The sequence below is a fragment of the Chiloscyllium plagiosum genome, chromosome 33 (assembly GCF_004010195.1).
Source record: "Chiloscyllium plagiosum isolate BGI_BamShark_2017 chromosome 33, ASM401019v2, whole genome shotgun sequence".
NCBI lineage: Eukaryota > Metazoa > Chordata > Chondrichthyes > Orectolobiformes > Hemiscylliidae > Chiloscyllium > Chiloscyllium plagiosum.
Window position 1 is genome coordinate 6195215 of NC_057742.1, and position 15105 is coordinate 6210319.

Consider the following 15105-nt stretch of genomic DNA (forward strand, 5'->3'; position numbering starts at 1 on the left):
TTCCAAATTCCTCTGCAACCCAGATATCCTGAACCCGGGCACCAGGTAGATAGCACATCCTTCGGGGCTGTTGATCCTGGCCACAGAGAAAAGTACCTATTCCCCTGACTATACTATCTGTGATTATAAGTACATTTTTCTTTTGTGCCCTGTCTTGAATGTCTCCCTGTACCGCCGCGCTATGATCAGTTTGCTCCTCCTCCTTCCAACAGCCACTCTCATCCACGCAGCGAGTAAGAATCTCAAACCTGTTAGACAAGCTCAAGAGTTGAGGCTCCTTCAGCAGTACCTCTTAGAGCCCTGTGTCTGCCTCGCTGATAGTCACACCCTCCTGTCCCTGACTACTGACCAAATTAGAGATAGTTAACGTAAGGGGTGTGACCACCTCCTGAAACACAGCGTCCGGGTAACTCTCCCCCTCCCTGATGTGTCGCAATGTTCAAAGCTCAGACTCCAGCTCTCAATTTTGAGCTGGAGTTCCTCAAGGAATCCCAACACTTGCTACAGATGTGGTCGCTATAAACCACAATGGAGCCCATCCGCTCCCATATCATGCAGTTACAACACATGGCCTGCTCAGGCGTCTCTATCCTCACTTCTTAGTTCTTCATTTGATTTTTAAAAATTTTGTGCTGGTCTTTTGGTTTGTTTCCTGTTAATATTTCCCCTATTTACTTTCAATCTGAAAGTAACCTTTAACAGACAATTAGTAGCTACCACAAACCAATGAACTTGGTTTACCTGTGATGTCACACTCCTGTGTTAGGCCCCTGATCCTAGGCTTCAAGTTATTCTGTTTTTCAAAAAAAAACTTTACAAACTGTGAGCCAAAATAAAAGCAAGCAAAATTCATCTCTTCCCCTCTGCACTGAATTCCCACGTTACTTCCAAATTCCGTGAATGATATACTCGCTGGGGCTGTGTCTAACGCTGGATGTGATATCTTCTTCCTGACTGTGCGAAGCTCATGGATTTGTTTTGGATGTCCCCCACCAGAGGAATTGGGTTCTCTATATTTACCCAATTAAATCCTTAAACTGCCCCCGCAATCTCCTGGATAAAATTCCAATGTTTGGTCAGCTACAGTTCAGCTCTTGTTCACAAGGTTTTCGTTTCAAATCCTCCAGCCAGTAAGTACAAACCTCATGGCTTGTACTAAGATGTGTTATGAGGAACAAAAACCGAAAGAACTGCGGATGCTGTAAATCAGAAAGTAAAACAAAAACTGCTGGAAAAGCTCAGCAGTTCTGGCAGCATCTGTGGAGAGAAATCAGCATTAACGTTTCGAGTCCAATGACCCTTCCTCAGAGTAGTTCTGAGATCCAATCCAAAATATTAATTCTAATTTCTCTCCACAGATGTCTGCTGAGCTTTTCCAGCAATTTCTGTTTTTGCTACCTTAGTGAGCTGGTCATTATTTGTCCCTTAATTAACATGGCACAAGCAGATAATATCTTGTTTTCTATCACATTGCTGTTTGTGGGAGCTTGCTGTGTGAAATTGGCTGCCATAGTTTCTACATTGGAAAAGTGGCAACATGCCAAAGATACTTAATTGGCAGGAAAGTACTTTGAGAGTCTGGTGGCTATGTAAGACACAATTTAATTGCAAGTTTTTCTTCACTTCTTTCCCTCTATTTGTTGCCCTACAACAGCCCATAAATGTCAGTGAAAACCAAGCACAAGTGAGCCCCTTTCAGTTACTGCAGATGTGGGTGCTTTAAAATTTAAATTACTGCAGACCTCCAGAATGAAGACTCTTGCTCAGTCCCTTCCTTTCAGAAGTAACTTCATTTCAGCAAGTACTCCTGTGGCTGTTCAGTAGTTTTGAACATTTGTACATATCACTGCAGCTTTGTTTAGTGACACTCCTGTTGCCTCAGCGGAAATATTTCAAAATATTTCTAGCACCTTATCTTGTATAAAACTGGGACTGCATGAAAATACAGTAGCTGCTCTAACTGAGTGAAAAATTCTGCGCAGTGTCTCCAGTCAATCATCTAGCAGTTTTAACATATCAGAAAAGCCTGGAATAGGCATACAAAGGGGTGTTCTGTCGGTTTTAACACACATTTTATTGAGAGAAATTATATTTACATTAATAGCTCCATTTAAAATGATTGAAAGCTCTTAAAAGCATGAGGTGACACTTCGAATAGCTGGGCGCTGATAATTGCCAGTAATGAGGTGCTAAAGTGATCCACTTAGACAAACAGTTAGAGATTAGCATGTGTTTTAAGGTGAGAATGGGACATTAATAAACTGCTTTAATGACCACAGTGTGAGTGAAACACAAACTGTACGCTTGGAAGAAAAATGGCCCTCGTTTATAAATGGAAGGTGATGGATTTTTGCTGACAAAATGCAGGAAGAGGAGGGCTGAGATTAGATCACAGGAAACTTATAGGTTGTTTGCTGTATGCTAACCTTGTGCATCAGTCTTAAAACAAAAATTGTGCAAGCGCAAAATGCTGAAAAATCTGAAATGACGATGTAAAAGGAATGCTGGAAGTACTCTCCTTAACAATTCTGTGTTCGTGATTCTCTTGCAGGCAGTCTCCTGAGCACCTCCAGCAGTTCACTGCAGCCCTCCCAGGAGGGTGGAATATTCAGCAAGCCTGACCTGCGAGGGGACACCTACTCAGTGGGTCGCAGTTCCTCGCAGAGTCCGGCCTCCTACGACACAGCAAAAGGGGACGCTTTTGCGGCTGAGGGGACTCTGTCGAGCTTCAACTCTTTGATCCGCTTCAGCTCTGCCCCTCCGGCCCCGAAGAAGCCGCCCGAAAGCTCCCCCACGGACTTCAGGACTTCCGGTGGGATGGGTGGCCCTTCGAGCGGGGGAACCGGTTACAAGAGGCCGCAGCCGGTAGTTGGGACGGAAGAGGAAGAGACGGTGAAGGAGAAGAGGCACAAGGCTAGCAAGAAGAGCAAACATGGAAGGGGGAGGCCCAAAGGGAGCAAGAACGAGAGCAGCCCAAGTCTCGCCATCCCTATCTCCCTCATCACGTCATCAGCAACTGACCTGAGTGGATGCATCACTAGCCCCGCACTCCCGAAGTTAACATCGTCAACAAGTTACAGTGGAGCCATCCCGAGTCTGTCTATAGAACCTTCGCTTCTGGGTTCAGGTACCTAAATGCTAATCTTTTATTACTTTCTGTGGTGAAGCCCATTCAGTTTTATTTTCTTTCAGATGAATGTTACTACAGCTCCCCCAGTTGGTTCAATGGGTAAATAAAGCATGACAGTATGATCTTGCCTGGTCTATACTGATTAAAACACAATCTCGCAGCTTTATGACAAAATATCCCCATGGGTTAGAGAGGAGAGAAATCCAGCTAAAAGCCCCCTTGTCATTGCTTTGATTCACTTCAATACAATGATCAGATTGGAGGATGATGCTCCCTGAGTCAAAGCCTAGACATTATTCGGGCTCTTATATAAAGGGTGAGTGTTTGAGTGAGCTTACCAGTGAATAGTCGTGGCCCACATATTGTGAATCATTACCTTCAGAATTAGTTTTAAAGCTAGTCATGAAATGCTAACATCTGGTCAAGTGGGCTAGGTGAGGCAGGGTGCTGCCAAGTGGTGCATTTTGGGGATTATGTCCAGCTCAGATTGACGGCACTGAAAGTGATAGAGTCATAGAGATGTACAGCATGGAAACAGACCCTTCGGTCCAACATGTCCATGCCGACCAGATATCCCAACCTAATCTACCCCCACCTGCCAGCACCCGGGCCATATCCCTCCAAACCCTTCCTATTCATATACCCATCCAAATGCCTTTTAAATGTTGCAATTGCACCAGCCTCCACCACATCCTCTGGCAGCTCATTCCATACACGTACTACCCACTAAGTGAAAAGGTTGCCCCTTAGGTCTCTTTTATATCTTTCCCCTCTCACCCTAAACCCATGCCCTAAAGTTTTGGACTCCCCCATCCCAGGGAAAAGACTTTGTCTATTTATCCTATCTATGCCCCTCGTAATTTTGTAAACCTCTATAAGGTCACCCCTCAGCCACTGCCGCTCCAGGGAAAACAGCCCCAGCCTGTTCAGCCTTTTCCTATACCTCAAATCCTCCAACCCTGGCAACATCCTTGTAAATCTTCTCTGAACCCTTTCAAGTTTCACAACATCTCTCCAATAGGAAGGAGACCAGAATTGCACACAATATTCCAACAGTGGCCTAACCAATTTCCTGTACAGCCGCAACATGACCTCCCAACTCTTGTACTCAACACTCTGACCAATAAAGGAAAGCACACTAAACGCCGCCTTCACTATCCTACCTATCTGCGACTCCACTTTCAAGGAACTATGAACCTGCACTCCAAGGTCTCTTTGTTCAGCAACACTCCCTCGGACCTTACCATTAAGTGTATAAGTCCTGCTAAGATTTGCTTTCCCAAAATGCAGCACCTCACATTTATTTAAATTAAACTCCATTTGCCACTTCTCAGCCCATTGGCCCATCTGATCAAGATCCCGTTGTAATCTGAGGTAACCTTCTTTGCTGTCCACTACATCTCCAATTTTGGTGTCATCTGCAAACTTACTAACCATACCTCTTATGCTTGCATCCAAATCATTTATATAAATGACGAAAAGTAGAAGACCCAGCACCGATCCTTGTGGCACTCCACTGGTCACAGGCCTCCAGTCTGAAAAACAACGCTCCGCCACCACCCTCTGTCTTCTACCTTTGAGCCAGTTCTGTATCCAAATGGCTAGTTCTCCCTGTACTCCTTGAGATCTAACCTTGCTAACCAGTCTCCCATGGGGAACCTTGTTGAACGCCTTACTGAAGTCCATATAAATCACATCTACCGCTCTGCCCTCATCAATCCTCTTTCCTTCAGAAGTCCTTCCTGTCTTCAGCGGTTCTACATTAACTGATGAGGGCATTCACAGTCCTGTGTTACAATCTTAGTGCTAGCAGATCCAAAGCACAGCAGAAAGAAATAGTTGCATTTTCATCACTATAGGATGTTCTAAAGTGTGTTAGAGCCAATTAAGTTGTGTTGAAGTGTAGCCACTGTTGTAATATAGGAAACCTGGCAGTTGGTGTGGACAGAATAGCTCACTCAGACAACAATGTGGTCATAATCAGATTTTTTTGTGTGTGAAGTTGACTGAGCGATACATATAGGCCATAAGATCGCAGGGGTGGGGGGGGGGGGGGGAGAACGGGGATGGGGACCAGAAACTCTGACATTTATCCATGTTGCATAGAATTTACAGCACAGATATCAACCAATAGGGGCTGGAAAAATATAGCAAGTCAGGCAGCATCCGAGGAGCAGGAGAGTCGATGTTTCGGAGATAAGTCCTTCATCGGGAATGTGGAGGGGGAAGGGGGCTGAGAGATAAATAGGTGGGTGGGGCAGGGAGGAAGGTACCTGGGAAGACAATAGGTTGATGCAAGTGGGGGTGTAATAGTGATAGGTGGGTGGGGAGGGTGCACCACCCTCTTGACCTGTCCTACCTGTCCATCTCCTTCCCACCTATCCATCTCCTTCCCACCTATCTGCTTCACTCTTACAACTGAACCATTCACTGTGTGAAAGGGATCTTTCATCACATTTGCTTCTTTTGCAAATTTCTTTATTTCTCTGCCTTCCTATTTTCAATCCTTTACAAGTGGCAATTTTTTTTCCCCTATCTGCTCTAGCCAGATGCCTCATGGTTTTCAAACTGTCTATCAAATTTCCTCTTTGTTTTCCTTGGAGAGGAGAAGGCAGTCATAACTTCTTAAATTCATCTTAGAATGACCAAGAATCCGTACAATGTGGATACAGGCCATTTGGCCCAACAAGTCCACACTGACCCTCTGAACGGTATCCCACCCAGCCCTACCCCCCCATCCTATTGCTGCATAGTTCCCATGATGAATGTACCTAACCTACATATCCATGAACACTATGGGCAATTTAGCATAGCCAATTGTGGGCGGCACGATGGCACAGTGGTTAGCACTGTTGCCTCGCAGCGCTAGAGACCCGGGTTCAATTCCCATCTCAGGCGACTGACTGTGTGGAGTTTGCACGTTCTCCCCATGTCTGTGTGGGTTTCCTCCAGGTGCTCCAGTTTCCTCCCACAGTCCAAAGATGTGCAGGTCAGGTGAATTGGCCATGCTAAATTGCCCGTAGTGTTAGGTAAGGGGTAAATGTAGGGGTATGGATGGGTTGCGCTTCGGCGGGTCAGTGTGGACTTGTTGGGCTGAAGAGCCTGTTTCCACACTGTAACGTAATCTAATCTAATGTAACGTAATCTAATCTAATTCACCCCAACCTGCACATCTTTGGATTGTGGGAGGAAACCAGAGCACCCAGAGGAAACTGGGAAGAATTCCTGAGGCTGGAATTAAACCCGGGTCCCTGGCACTGTGAGGCAGCAGTGCTAACCACTGAGCCACCATTCTGCCACTGAAATTTCCCATCCTTGGAATCATTCTTGTAAAACTCTGTGGAAATGGCGGCCAAATGGCCTGTTTCCACCCTGTAGAGATTCTATGATTCCTTCCTGTTTTACTCTGTGCTCCTATTAATAAAGCCCCAGATACTCTATGCATTATTAACTCATTTCTTGACCTGTCATAACCTTGACCCACCTTTAATGCTTTATGTACAAATGCACCCACATCTCTCTGTCCTTGCACATCTTTTCAAGGAGGAAACTTTGTTATTTCCAGGTTCTTTCTTACACTTCTCCACCTTGAACTTCTCCCCTACTCCCCTGTCTGCCCATGCCACCAACTTGTAAATGTCCTTTTGAAGTTTTACACTTCCACCATCTCCCTCACCATTTATAATGCTTCCAAGAATTATATCATCTATAAACTCTGAAATTGTCACAAAGCTCAAGATTATAGGGAAAGGCTGGATAGGCTGGGACCTTTTTTCACTGGAGCATAGGAGACCGAGGGCTGACCTTATGGAGGTTTATAAAATAATGAGGGGCATAGATAAGGTGAAGAGTAAAGGTCATTTCCCGAGGGTGGAGGAATTCAAAACTAGGGGACATATTCTTAAAGTGAGAAGACAAAGATCTTCAGGAATCTGCGAGGCAACTTTTTGTGCAGAGGGTGGTGCGTGTGTGGAATGAATTGCCAAAGGAAGTTGTGAATGTAGGTACAGTTACAACTTTTAAAAGAGACTTGGACAGCTTCATGAATAGACAGGGTTTAGAGGACTATAGGCCAACTGCAAGCAACCGGGACAGGTTTATTTGGGAAACTTCATCTGTATGGACGAGTTGGACTGAAGGATCTGTTTCCATGCTGTGTGACTCCTATAAATATATGTTAGGAAAAGGTTCCAAAACTCCACTATGAAACTGCCTCAAGCCCTAAAATATTGTCCATGAGGAGTTCTGTATTTCCTGTTGCTCAGTAAGTTATAAATACACATTGCTTTGTCTCTTTTTTTTAATCCATGTGCTATAAAATTTCTCCAGTGTGTTGCGTGGCACAAAAGCACCTTTTGGAAATCCATGTGCAACACATCAGCAGAATTGCCCTCATCAAACCCCTCTGTTCACTCTTCAGAAAACTCTAACAAGTTGGTTGATTGTGGTTTTTCCATTAAGAACTTCACACTGGCTCTCTTTAGCTAACCCACGTGTGCCCCTGTGGTTATTAACTCTGTCCTGAATTATTGTTTCTAGATGTTTTTCCATGACTAACGTTAAGCTGACTGATCTGCAATTGTTCTTGCACCCTTTTGTGAACAAGGATGTAGTGTTTGCAACTCTCCAGTCCTCTGACAGCACTCCGGATTCTAAGGGAGATTGAAAGATTATGATCAGTTTTCCATAGCTTACACTCTGATTTGCTGTTCGACATGAACTCTTTGATATGAACCAGACCTGAGACTCTGAAATGGAGCCCAAATGCCTGAATTCTAATGTGGCTCATTTGCCAGCACCATCAAACCCCGTCCCCCTTCCCCACTGTAACCCATGGGATGTTGTGGCAAAATGCAATCCAGTCAACAAAGGGTTACTTTCCGAGCACTCAGACAGCTGCAGCCCTGTTTCAGTTTATATAACTGGTTAGGTACTGGGTACTAGTGTCTAAGAACAATGTTGTGTTAATTCATTCAGCTGACCAGCTGAGTTACAGGCAAGTAAATCTATAGCTTCTCATTGTGTTATGTGGGCAGAATGTGAAGCTAGAAAGATAATACAATATACCAAGGAATGCACAGCATTAGAAAATGTATTTGGCATGGCACAGAATTCAGGGAGAAATACATTGTATATTGAAACTATAGAATGCTGTTAACATAATAACATGCCATGATGTTATTCAGATAGATATAGCAAGAACTTGCATTTATATAATGTATTTAATGGGGTAAAATGTCTGAAGGAACCTCTCCAGAATGTTATCAAATGAAAGTTGCCACCAAGCCTTATTAGGAGATGTGATGAAGAGATTGGCATTTTGAAAGTGGAAGAAGTGGAAAGGTTTAGGGAATTCCAGATGTTGGGGCTTGAGCAGCTCAAGGAGTGCGAAGGTTATAACATGTGAAAGTGGAAATTCTCAGAAACAAATGAAAGCAGTAAGTTAATAACCTGCGTTTGCAAAGATCTGTTAAAATAGGTTGTGCCATAATGGGAAGCACTCTTTCCCCCCATGAAGTGGAGGTTGTGATTTCAGAACTTGAGCACAAAAATCAGGACAGTTAAGGCAAGACAATTGACAGCCGTACTGAGGGTGTGCTTCACAGTCAGAGGTGCCATCTTTCAAGTAACATGTTAACCTAAGGTCCTGTCTCCCCTTCAGGTTGACCCTCTGGCATTATTTTGAAGCAGATCAAAGGATTTCTTCATTGGCTAAGGGATTAAATATTGGACAGGACAATGCCCACCAAATAGATTGTCATAGAATTCCTTTATAATAAAATAGAATAGCAATCTATCATCACTTATATTTATGAAAATGCAGTGAGATGTGTCTACATTGCCACGATTTAGTGCCATTTTATTAGAGAACTGTAAGAAGAAGAAAAAGGAGACAAAGGGCAAAGGTCATCTTGTGTTCCCTGCATGACTCCTGGGTTTCTGGAGTGGCTATGAGCTGCTGTCACTGAAGCCATCCCTGAGGCCAGCAAAGAAAGGATTTCTGATCCGCACCAGACCCAACAAGCTGCCAATACTGACAGCAAAGCCACTCCATCGCCTCCGTAGCAAGGAGGGACAGAGCAGACCAAAAAGTTGCCCGTGCTGAAGCTGTCGTCGCTTCAGTCGCTGCCCATAACCGCCATATTGCTGCCATAGCCACAAGGAAATGGACCAGAACCAGCATGCTGCCGCCACTCCAGCCCCCGCTGAAACCACCGCCCCGCAACCAGGAGGAATGGACCAGACCCACCCATCGATAAAGTATGGCCATGAGGAGCAGATATCTGGATCCACCACACTGCCCTCGCAATCACCGTCCTCCACCGCAGCCACAGAAAATAAGAAAAAAGTGAACTTTGTTACAGAAGAGAAATGAAGAAACAAAACTTAAAAAAAGAACAAATGTTGCCCAAAGCGGGAGCAGCAGAGTACAGGCACAGAGCCCAAACACTTCCTCTCCTGCTGCCTCCTTGCCATCTATCATCGAGTGAGAAAGAGGCCGTTTGGCCCATTGTCCTATTTGAAGTGTAGTTTCTATGGAAACCGAGGAAAGGCAGCAGTCAGTTTGTATACAGCAATCTTCCACAAACTGGGAAAAAAGTAATGACCACAGGATCTATCTTTCTGGTGTAGTTTGAGGGAAAAATATTGGGATGAATGGTCTCCCTGTTCTTTAAAATAGGGCCAAAGGATCTTTTACACTGGGACAAGGCAGTTGAGGTTTTGATTTAACGTTTTATCCAATGTAACCCCATGGCATTGTTTCACTTCTGGAGTGGGACGTGAACCCATGTCATGGAGTCATAGAGATGTACAGCACGGAAACAGACCCTTCGGTCCAACTCGTCCATGCCAACCAGATATCCTAACCTAATCTAGTCCCATTTGTGTTTATTTATTCTATCCATGCCCCTCAGGATCTTATAAACCTCTATAAGGTCACCCCTCAGCCTTAGACGCTCCAGGGAAAACAGCCCCAACCTATTCAGCCTCTTCCTAATAGTTGCCTGGCAACTCCAACCTGGCAACATCTTTGTAAATCTTTTCTGAACCCCCTTACAGATTAGAAATGACAGCTTCCAACTGAGCCATCACTGACAACATGTATAGCACCTGAAACATTTTTTAAAAACCAGGAGGAGGCCATTCAGCCCTTTGAACCTGCACCACCATTCATTAAGATCATGGCTGGTCCTGCATTCTCCCCATTCCCTTTGACCCCTCTAGCCCTAAAGAATGATATCTCCTCCTTGCGAATGTTCAAATTCTTAGCCTCATCGGCTACTTGTGGCAGAGTGTTCCACAGGCTCACCACTTTCTGGGTGAAGAAATTTTCTGTCATTTCATCTTAAACAGCCGACCCTGTATTCTTGGACTGTGACTCCTGATTCTAGACTCCCTAGTCATCTGGTCCTGTTCGAATTTTATCGGTTTCTATGAGAGCCTTCCCTCATTCTTATCAACTCCAGTGAATGTCATCTAAGAAGGATACCTGATGTGAAAAATATGCTAAACACAGTGACCAAGAGTTCAGTCAGGTAGGTGCTTTTAAAGTGCACTAAGTTAGAGGGGTGTGGGGAGGCATACCTGGAATTTGGACCTAGTCTCTTTGACTGTCTGCAGCCTTTCAAAATCCAACCTTACTCGTCACCCAGTGTCTGTCTTTTGATGTATCTCCTTTGTTCCTCTTTCCAACCTTAGTGCTGTTGGGCACCGTGAATCTATCTTCAGTTACTTTTCATTTCACTCACTGTTTCATCAGCACTTAGAGACAGCCAGAATCAGAGTGCATTTTTTTTTTACAGACTAGTATGATGACTGAGTTTCAAGGCTCTGAGTGACGATTGATTGCTTTGTATTTCTGGCAGACGTGAGGGGCAGTTCATTGAACGCAGTTTGATCGAGAGGAGACGGAAGCCTCTTTTGTAACTTGACCTTTAATTGCGGTGGCGTGGTGTTTAAGAAGCTTGTTTGGAACCACCAGGCAAAACTTGTATATTGCACAACCCCCACCTCTACGCAACTCCAGCCCCCCCTTCCCCTGCTGAGTATAAAAAAACCTGTGTCATCCCAGAGCGAGTTGGGGAAGAATATGTAGTTACAGAGAGGGCTTAAAATGGCCTTCCCTGTTACCATAGCAACAAGTCAATCCAGTGGAAGACCAGTGCAGTTTTAACAATGATAAACTGAAAGGCCAGTTTCAAAATAAAACAGTCACTTCATAATCCACAACTTGAAAAGAGAGACAAAAATTGCCAAAGCTTAATATCATCAGGACAATATTTGTTATTTCTGTTAAAGTTCGAAAAAAACCGAGACAGTAAAAGGCCATTCAGTCTTCATTCAGTTAAGTCGTGGCTGGTCTGCACCTTGATTCTGTTTTATCCAACTTGCTTCAGTATTCTTTAATATCCTTACTTTACAAAACTTTGTCCACCTCTGTTTTAAAGTTCTCAATTAACTTCTGGCCTCGGAAGTTGTTTTGGGAGGGAAAGAATCTCGGATTTTCTCCACCTGGTGTTTGAAGAAATGCTTCATGACGTGAGCCCTGAGTAATCTAACTTGAAGGTTCTTCCTCCTTGTCCAGGACTTTACCATTGGAGGAAATAATTTACCTCCATTGACTGCTTTAATCATCTTAAACAGCTCAATTATATTATCCTTAAGGGAGTCAGATAGCTCAGTTGGCTGGACAGCTGGTCTCACAGCATGGGTTCAATTCCCACATCAGCTAAGGTTACCACTCTTTCTTAACCCCTATCCTCACCTGAGGCATCGTGACCCTCCATTTAAAGCTGAGAGAAAGCAGCCTGTAGGACTATGGCAACTTTATTATCTTTAAACATCTAAACTTTTTTTAGATTAGAATTCCTACAGAGTGGAAACAGGCCCTTCAGCCCAACAATTCAGGGTGGAAGAGTAATCCACCCTGACCCATTTCCCTCTGACTAATGCACCTAACACTATGGGCAATTTAGAACGGCCAATTCACCTAACCTGCATATCTTTGAACTGTGAGAGGAAACCGGAGCACCCGGAGGAAACCCATGCAGAGAAAAGGAGAATGTACAAACTCCACACAGACAGTCGCCCGAGGCTAGAATCAAACCTGGGTCCCTGCGCTGTGAGGTGGCAGTGCTAACCACTGAGCCACCGACCAGTCTGTACAAACTGATCCAGCACCTTTTTGCCTTCCCTATTACCTGTTGAACTTGGACGCTAGCTTTTTGTGATTTATGCTCAAGGAATCCAAATTACTTTGTTATCACTTTCAGCAACCTTTCTGCAACATCTTTGAGCACCGTATTTAAAGAGTCAGTGAAGTACAGTCTGACGAGAGTTAGGGCAATGGGTAAGCAAGGATGGTGGCTAGTCCTTGGGTTGATGACAGTTAGGAACGTGTCAAAATTTCCGGTCTCTTTCTGTTCTGTATTTCATGTTTATATGGGTTTTCCAGAGCTCGAGTCTGGCAGTCGTGAAACAGGAAAGGGGACAGTTATTTTTACTTTCTTCTCTCTAATCCTGATCCTGGAGGATAGGTGTGCTGTTTCGGGTCTTTGTTCCTCCCACAGATGGTTGGTTAAAGCTCCCATCTGTGCGAATCTTTGATCTACTTTGACTATTCAGAACTTGCACCTGCCACAGGAGGTTCAGGTTGATTGGACCCATGGTATTTCTTGGGAGCAGTGTGACCGTCTTCCTATTGACCGACGGAGGTTGGGGGAGGGGGAGGGGGGGGGGGGGGGGGCGGTGGTTAGTGACATTATGAAATAAGCTGCAGCAGATGAACTGGAAATGAGTCGGAGATGATTAAAGAGGATGATAGGGCGGATAGAGAGAAGCTATTTCCTCTGATGGGGGAAGTCCTGAACAAAGAGGCTTAACCTTGAAGTTAAGGCTATGGCTGTCAGGGTCAACATCAGGAAGCACTCCTTGTCTGACATCAAGAATGGAACATGCCTGGAACTCTGTAAACGCTCACCACGACACCCAAAACCCCTCCCCTGACCCCGCCCACACCAATATGCTAAGGTTAGGTCATCAAATCTTTAAATCATGGAATAATGTTGGACAGAAAAGGAGACTGGCCTCCCTGCGAAAAGTTGAAAACTAAAATTAATACATTTTCATTAAGTGAGAGTCATGAGGCTTAAGGACCCAAGGCAGGTAAAAGGAATTAAAGATAACCGAGGAGCCATGAGTTAATTGGATGTAGGTGCTGGCTGTAAGGATTTCAAAGACCATTTCTGTTTCTGTATTCTTCCTATTAATCTGTCTCACCAATGGACATGACGGAAACGATTTAAAATGTAATATTTCCACCCCCAAATGAATAAATTCTACCTTCCTGCTCTAATCTGAGAGCAATTGTTAATCCTGTCTTTCTTTCTCTCTTGGAACCAGAGTGCAACAAAGCTTTATTATGTGGCTCTGGACTGGAGAACAAAAATTAAGTCCAATCCTCCACTGTAGTGCAAAGAGAGCATTGCACTGTTAGAAAGGGTTTTGGGTAATTAATCCAAGATGGAGGATTGGAAAAAATTGTGACTGTTTTAAGAGTGTTTTTTTTAAGGTGTTTTTAGTGTTGGAGGTGATTTCCTCAAATTTTTGGAGTAGTAATTACTGTATTATACGCTGTTGCATTGTTTTGGAACTTTGGAAAAAAGAGATCAAAATAGTAGCACTGTTTTTAAAAAAAAAGGAGGAAGAGAAAGCAGATACTACGTGGGAGGGGAAAAAATGAACCCAACCTGCACAGCTGTGTGATCAGCAATGAACCTGCACAGCTGAATGCCTCTGCTGTTTAGTTTCAAGTATGTCTGGACATAGGAGTTTGTTCTAAGCAATGAGTACAGGAGTTGGGAGGTCATGTGGCTGCACAGGACATTGGTGAGGCCACTTTTGGAATACTGCATTCAGTCCTGGTCTCCCTGCTATAGGAAGGATGTTGTGATACTTGGTAGGGTTCAGAAAAGACTTACGCAGATGTTGCCAGGGTTGGAGGATTAGCGTTGTAGGGAGAGGCTCAATCAACTGGCATTGTTTTCCCTGGAGGCCGAGGGGGTGACCTTCTAGAAGTTCGTAAAATCATGAGAGGCATAGATTGGATGAGTCGAGGTCTTTTCCCCAAAGTAGGGGAGTCCAAGACTAGATGGCGTAGACTTAAGGTGAGAGGAGAAAGATTTAAAAGGGACCTGAGGGGCAACTTTTTCATGCAGAGGGTGGTGCCTGTATGGAATCATGTGCCAGAGGAAATGGTGGAGGCTGGTACAATTACAATATTTAAAAGGCATCTGGATGGATATATGATTAGGAAGAGTTTAAAGGATTAGGGCCAAATGCTGGCAAATGGGACTAGATTAGGATGTCTGGCTGGCAAGGATAAGTTGGACTGAAAAGTCTGTTTCCATGCTGTACATCTCTATGACTGTATGATTCTAAGTGGCATGTTTTTGGATGAGACTTTAAGCAATGGCTCTGGGATGGACTTTAAAAACTCTCATGGTCTTATTTTGAAGAGGAGGAGTTGGGTTATGTTTAATGTCTGGGCCATGTTTGCCTGCGAACAGAATCTTAGACAGATGAACTGGTTATTCTCAAAGTGCTGTTTGTGGGAGTTGTCTGTGCGCAAATTGACTGCCCTTTCTCTCCTGCACTACAACAGTCACTATACTTCAGAAGTGGTTTATTGACTGCAAAGTGCTTTGGGACGTCCATGGTGGTGAAAACTGCTATATAAACGCAATTCTGGCTTCCATTTTCTCCTGTGTGAAGCGGTTAAAGGAAGTAGCATAAGTTCCTGAAGAGCCGTGGGCCTCAATCTGGTGTATAGGTAAGGCTGAGAGATTCTTGATCAAGTCGGGGAATCAAGGGTTACGGGGAGATTGCAGGAAACTGGACATAAGGAAGTACGGATCAGCCGTGATTCTATTGAAGCTAAATACATTGCGAAGGCTGAACGGATAAAGAGATAT

At 44.2% G+C, this 15105-nt stretch overlaps 1 protein-coding gene across 5 annotated transcripts in view; it reads left to right on the plus strand.

Moving 5' to 3' along the window:
* Positions 1-15105, plus strand: part of LOC122539772 (protein AF-10-like) — a 184601-nt gene that overhangs the window by 110730 nt on the left and 58766 nt on the right. For all 5 annotated transcript variants that reach the window (XM_043674818.1, XM_043674817.1, XM_043674821.1 and 2 more), the window contains one exon: positions 2552-3127. In XM_043674818.1, coding sequence (XP_043530753.1) covers positions 2552-3127 — 576 coding nt within the window. The remainder of the gene's footprint in view (positions 1-2551; positions 3128-15105) is intronic.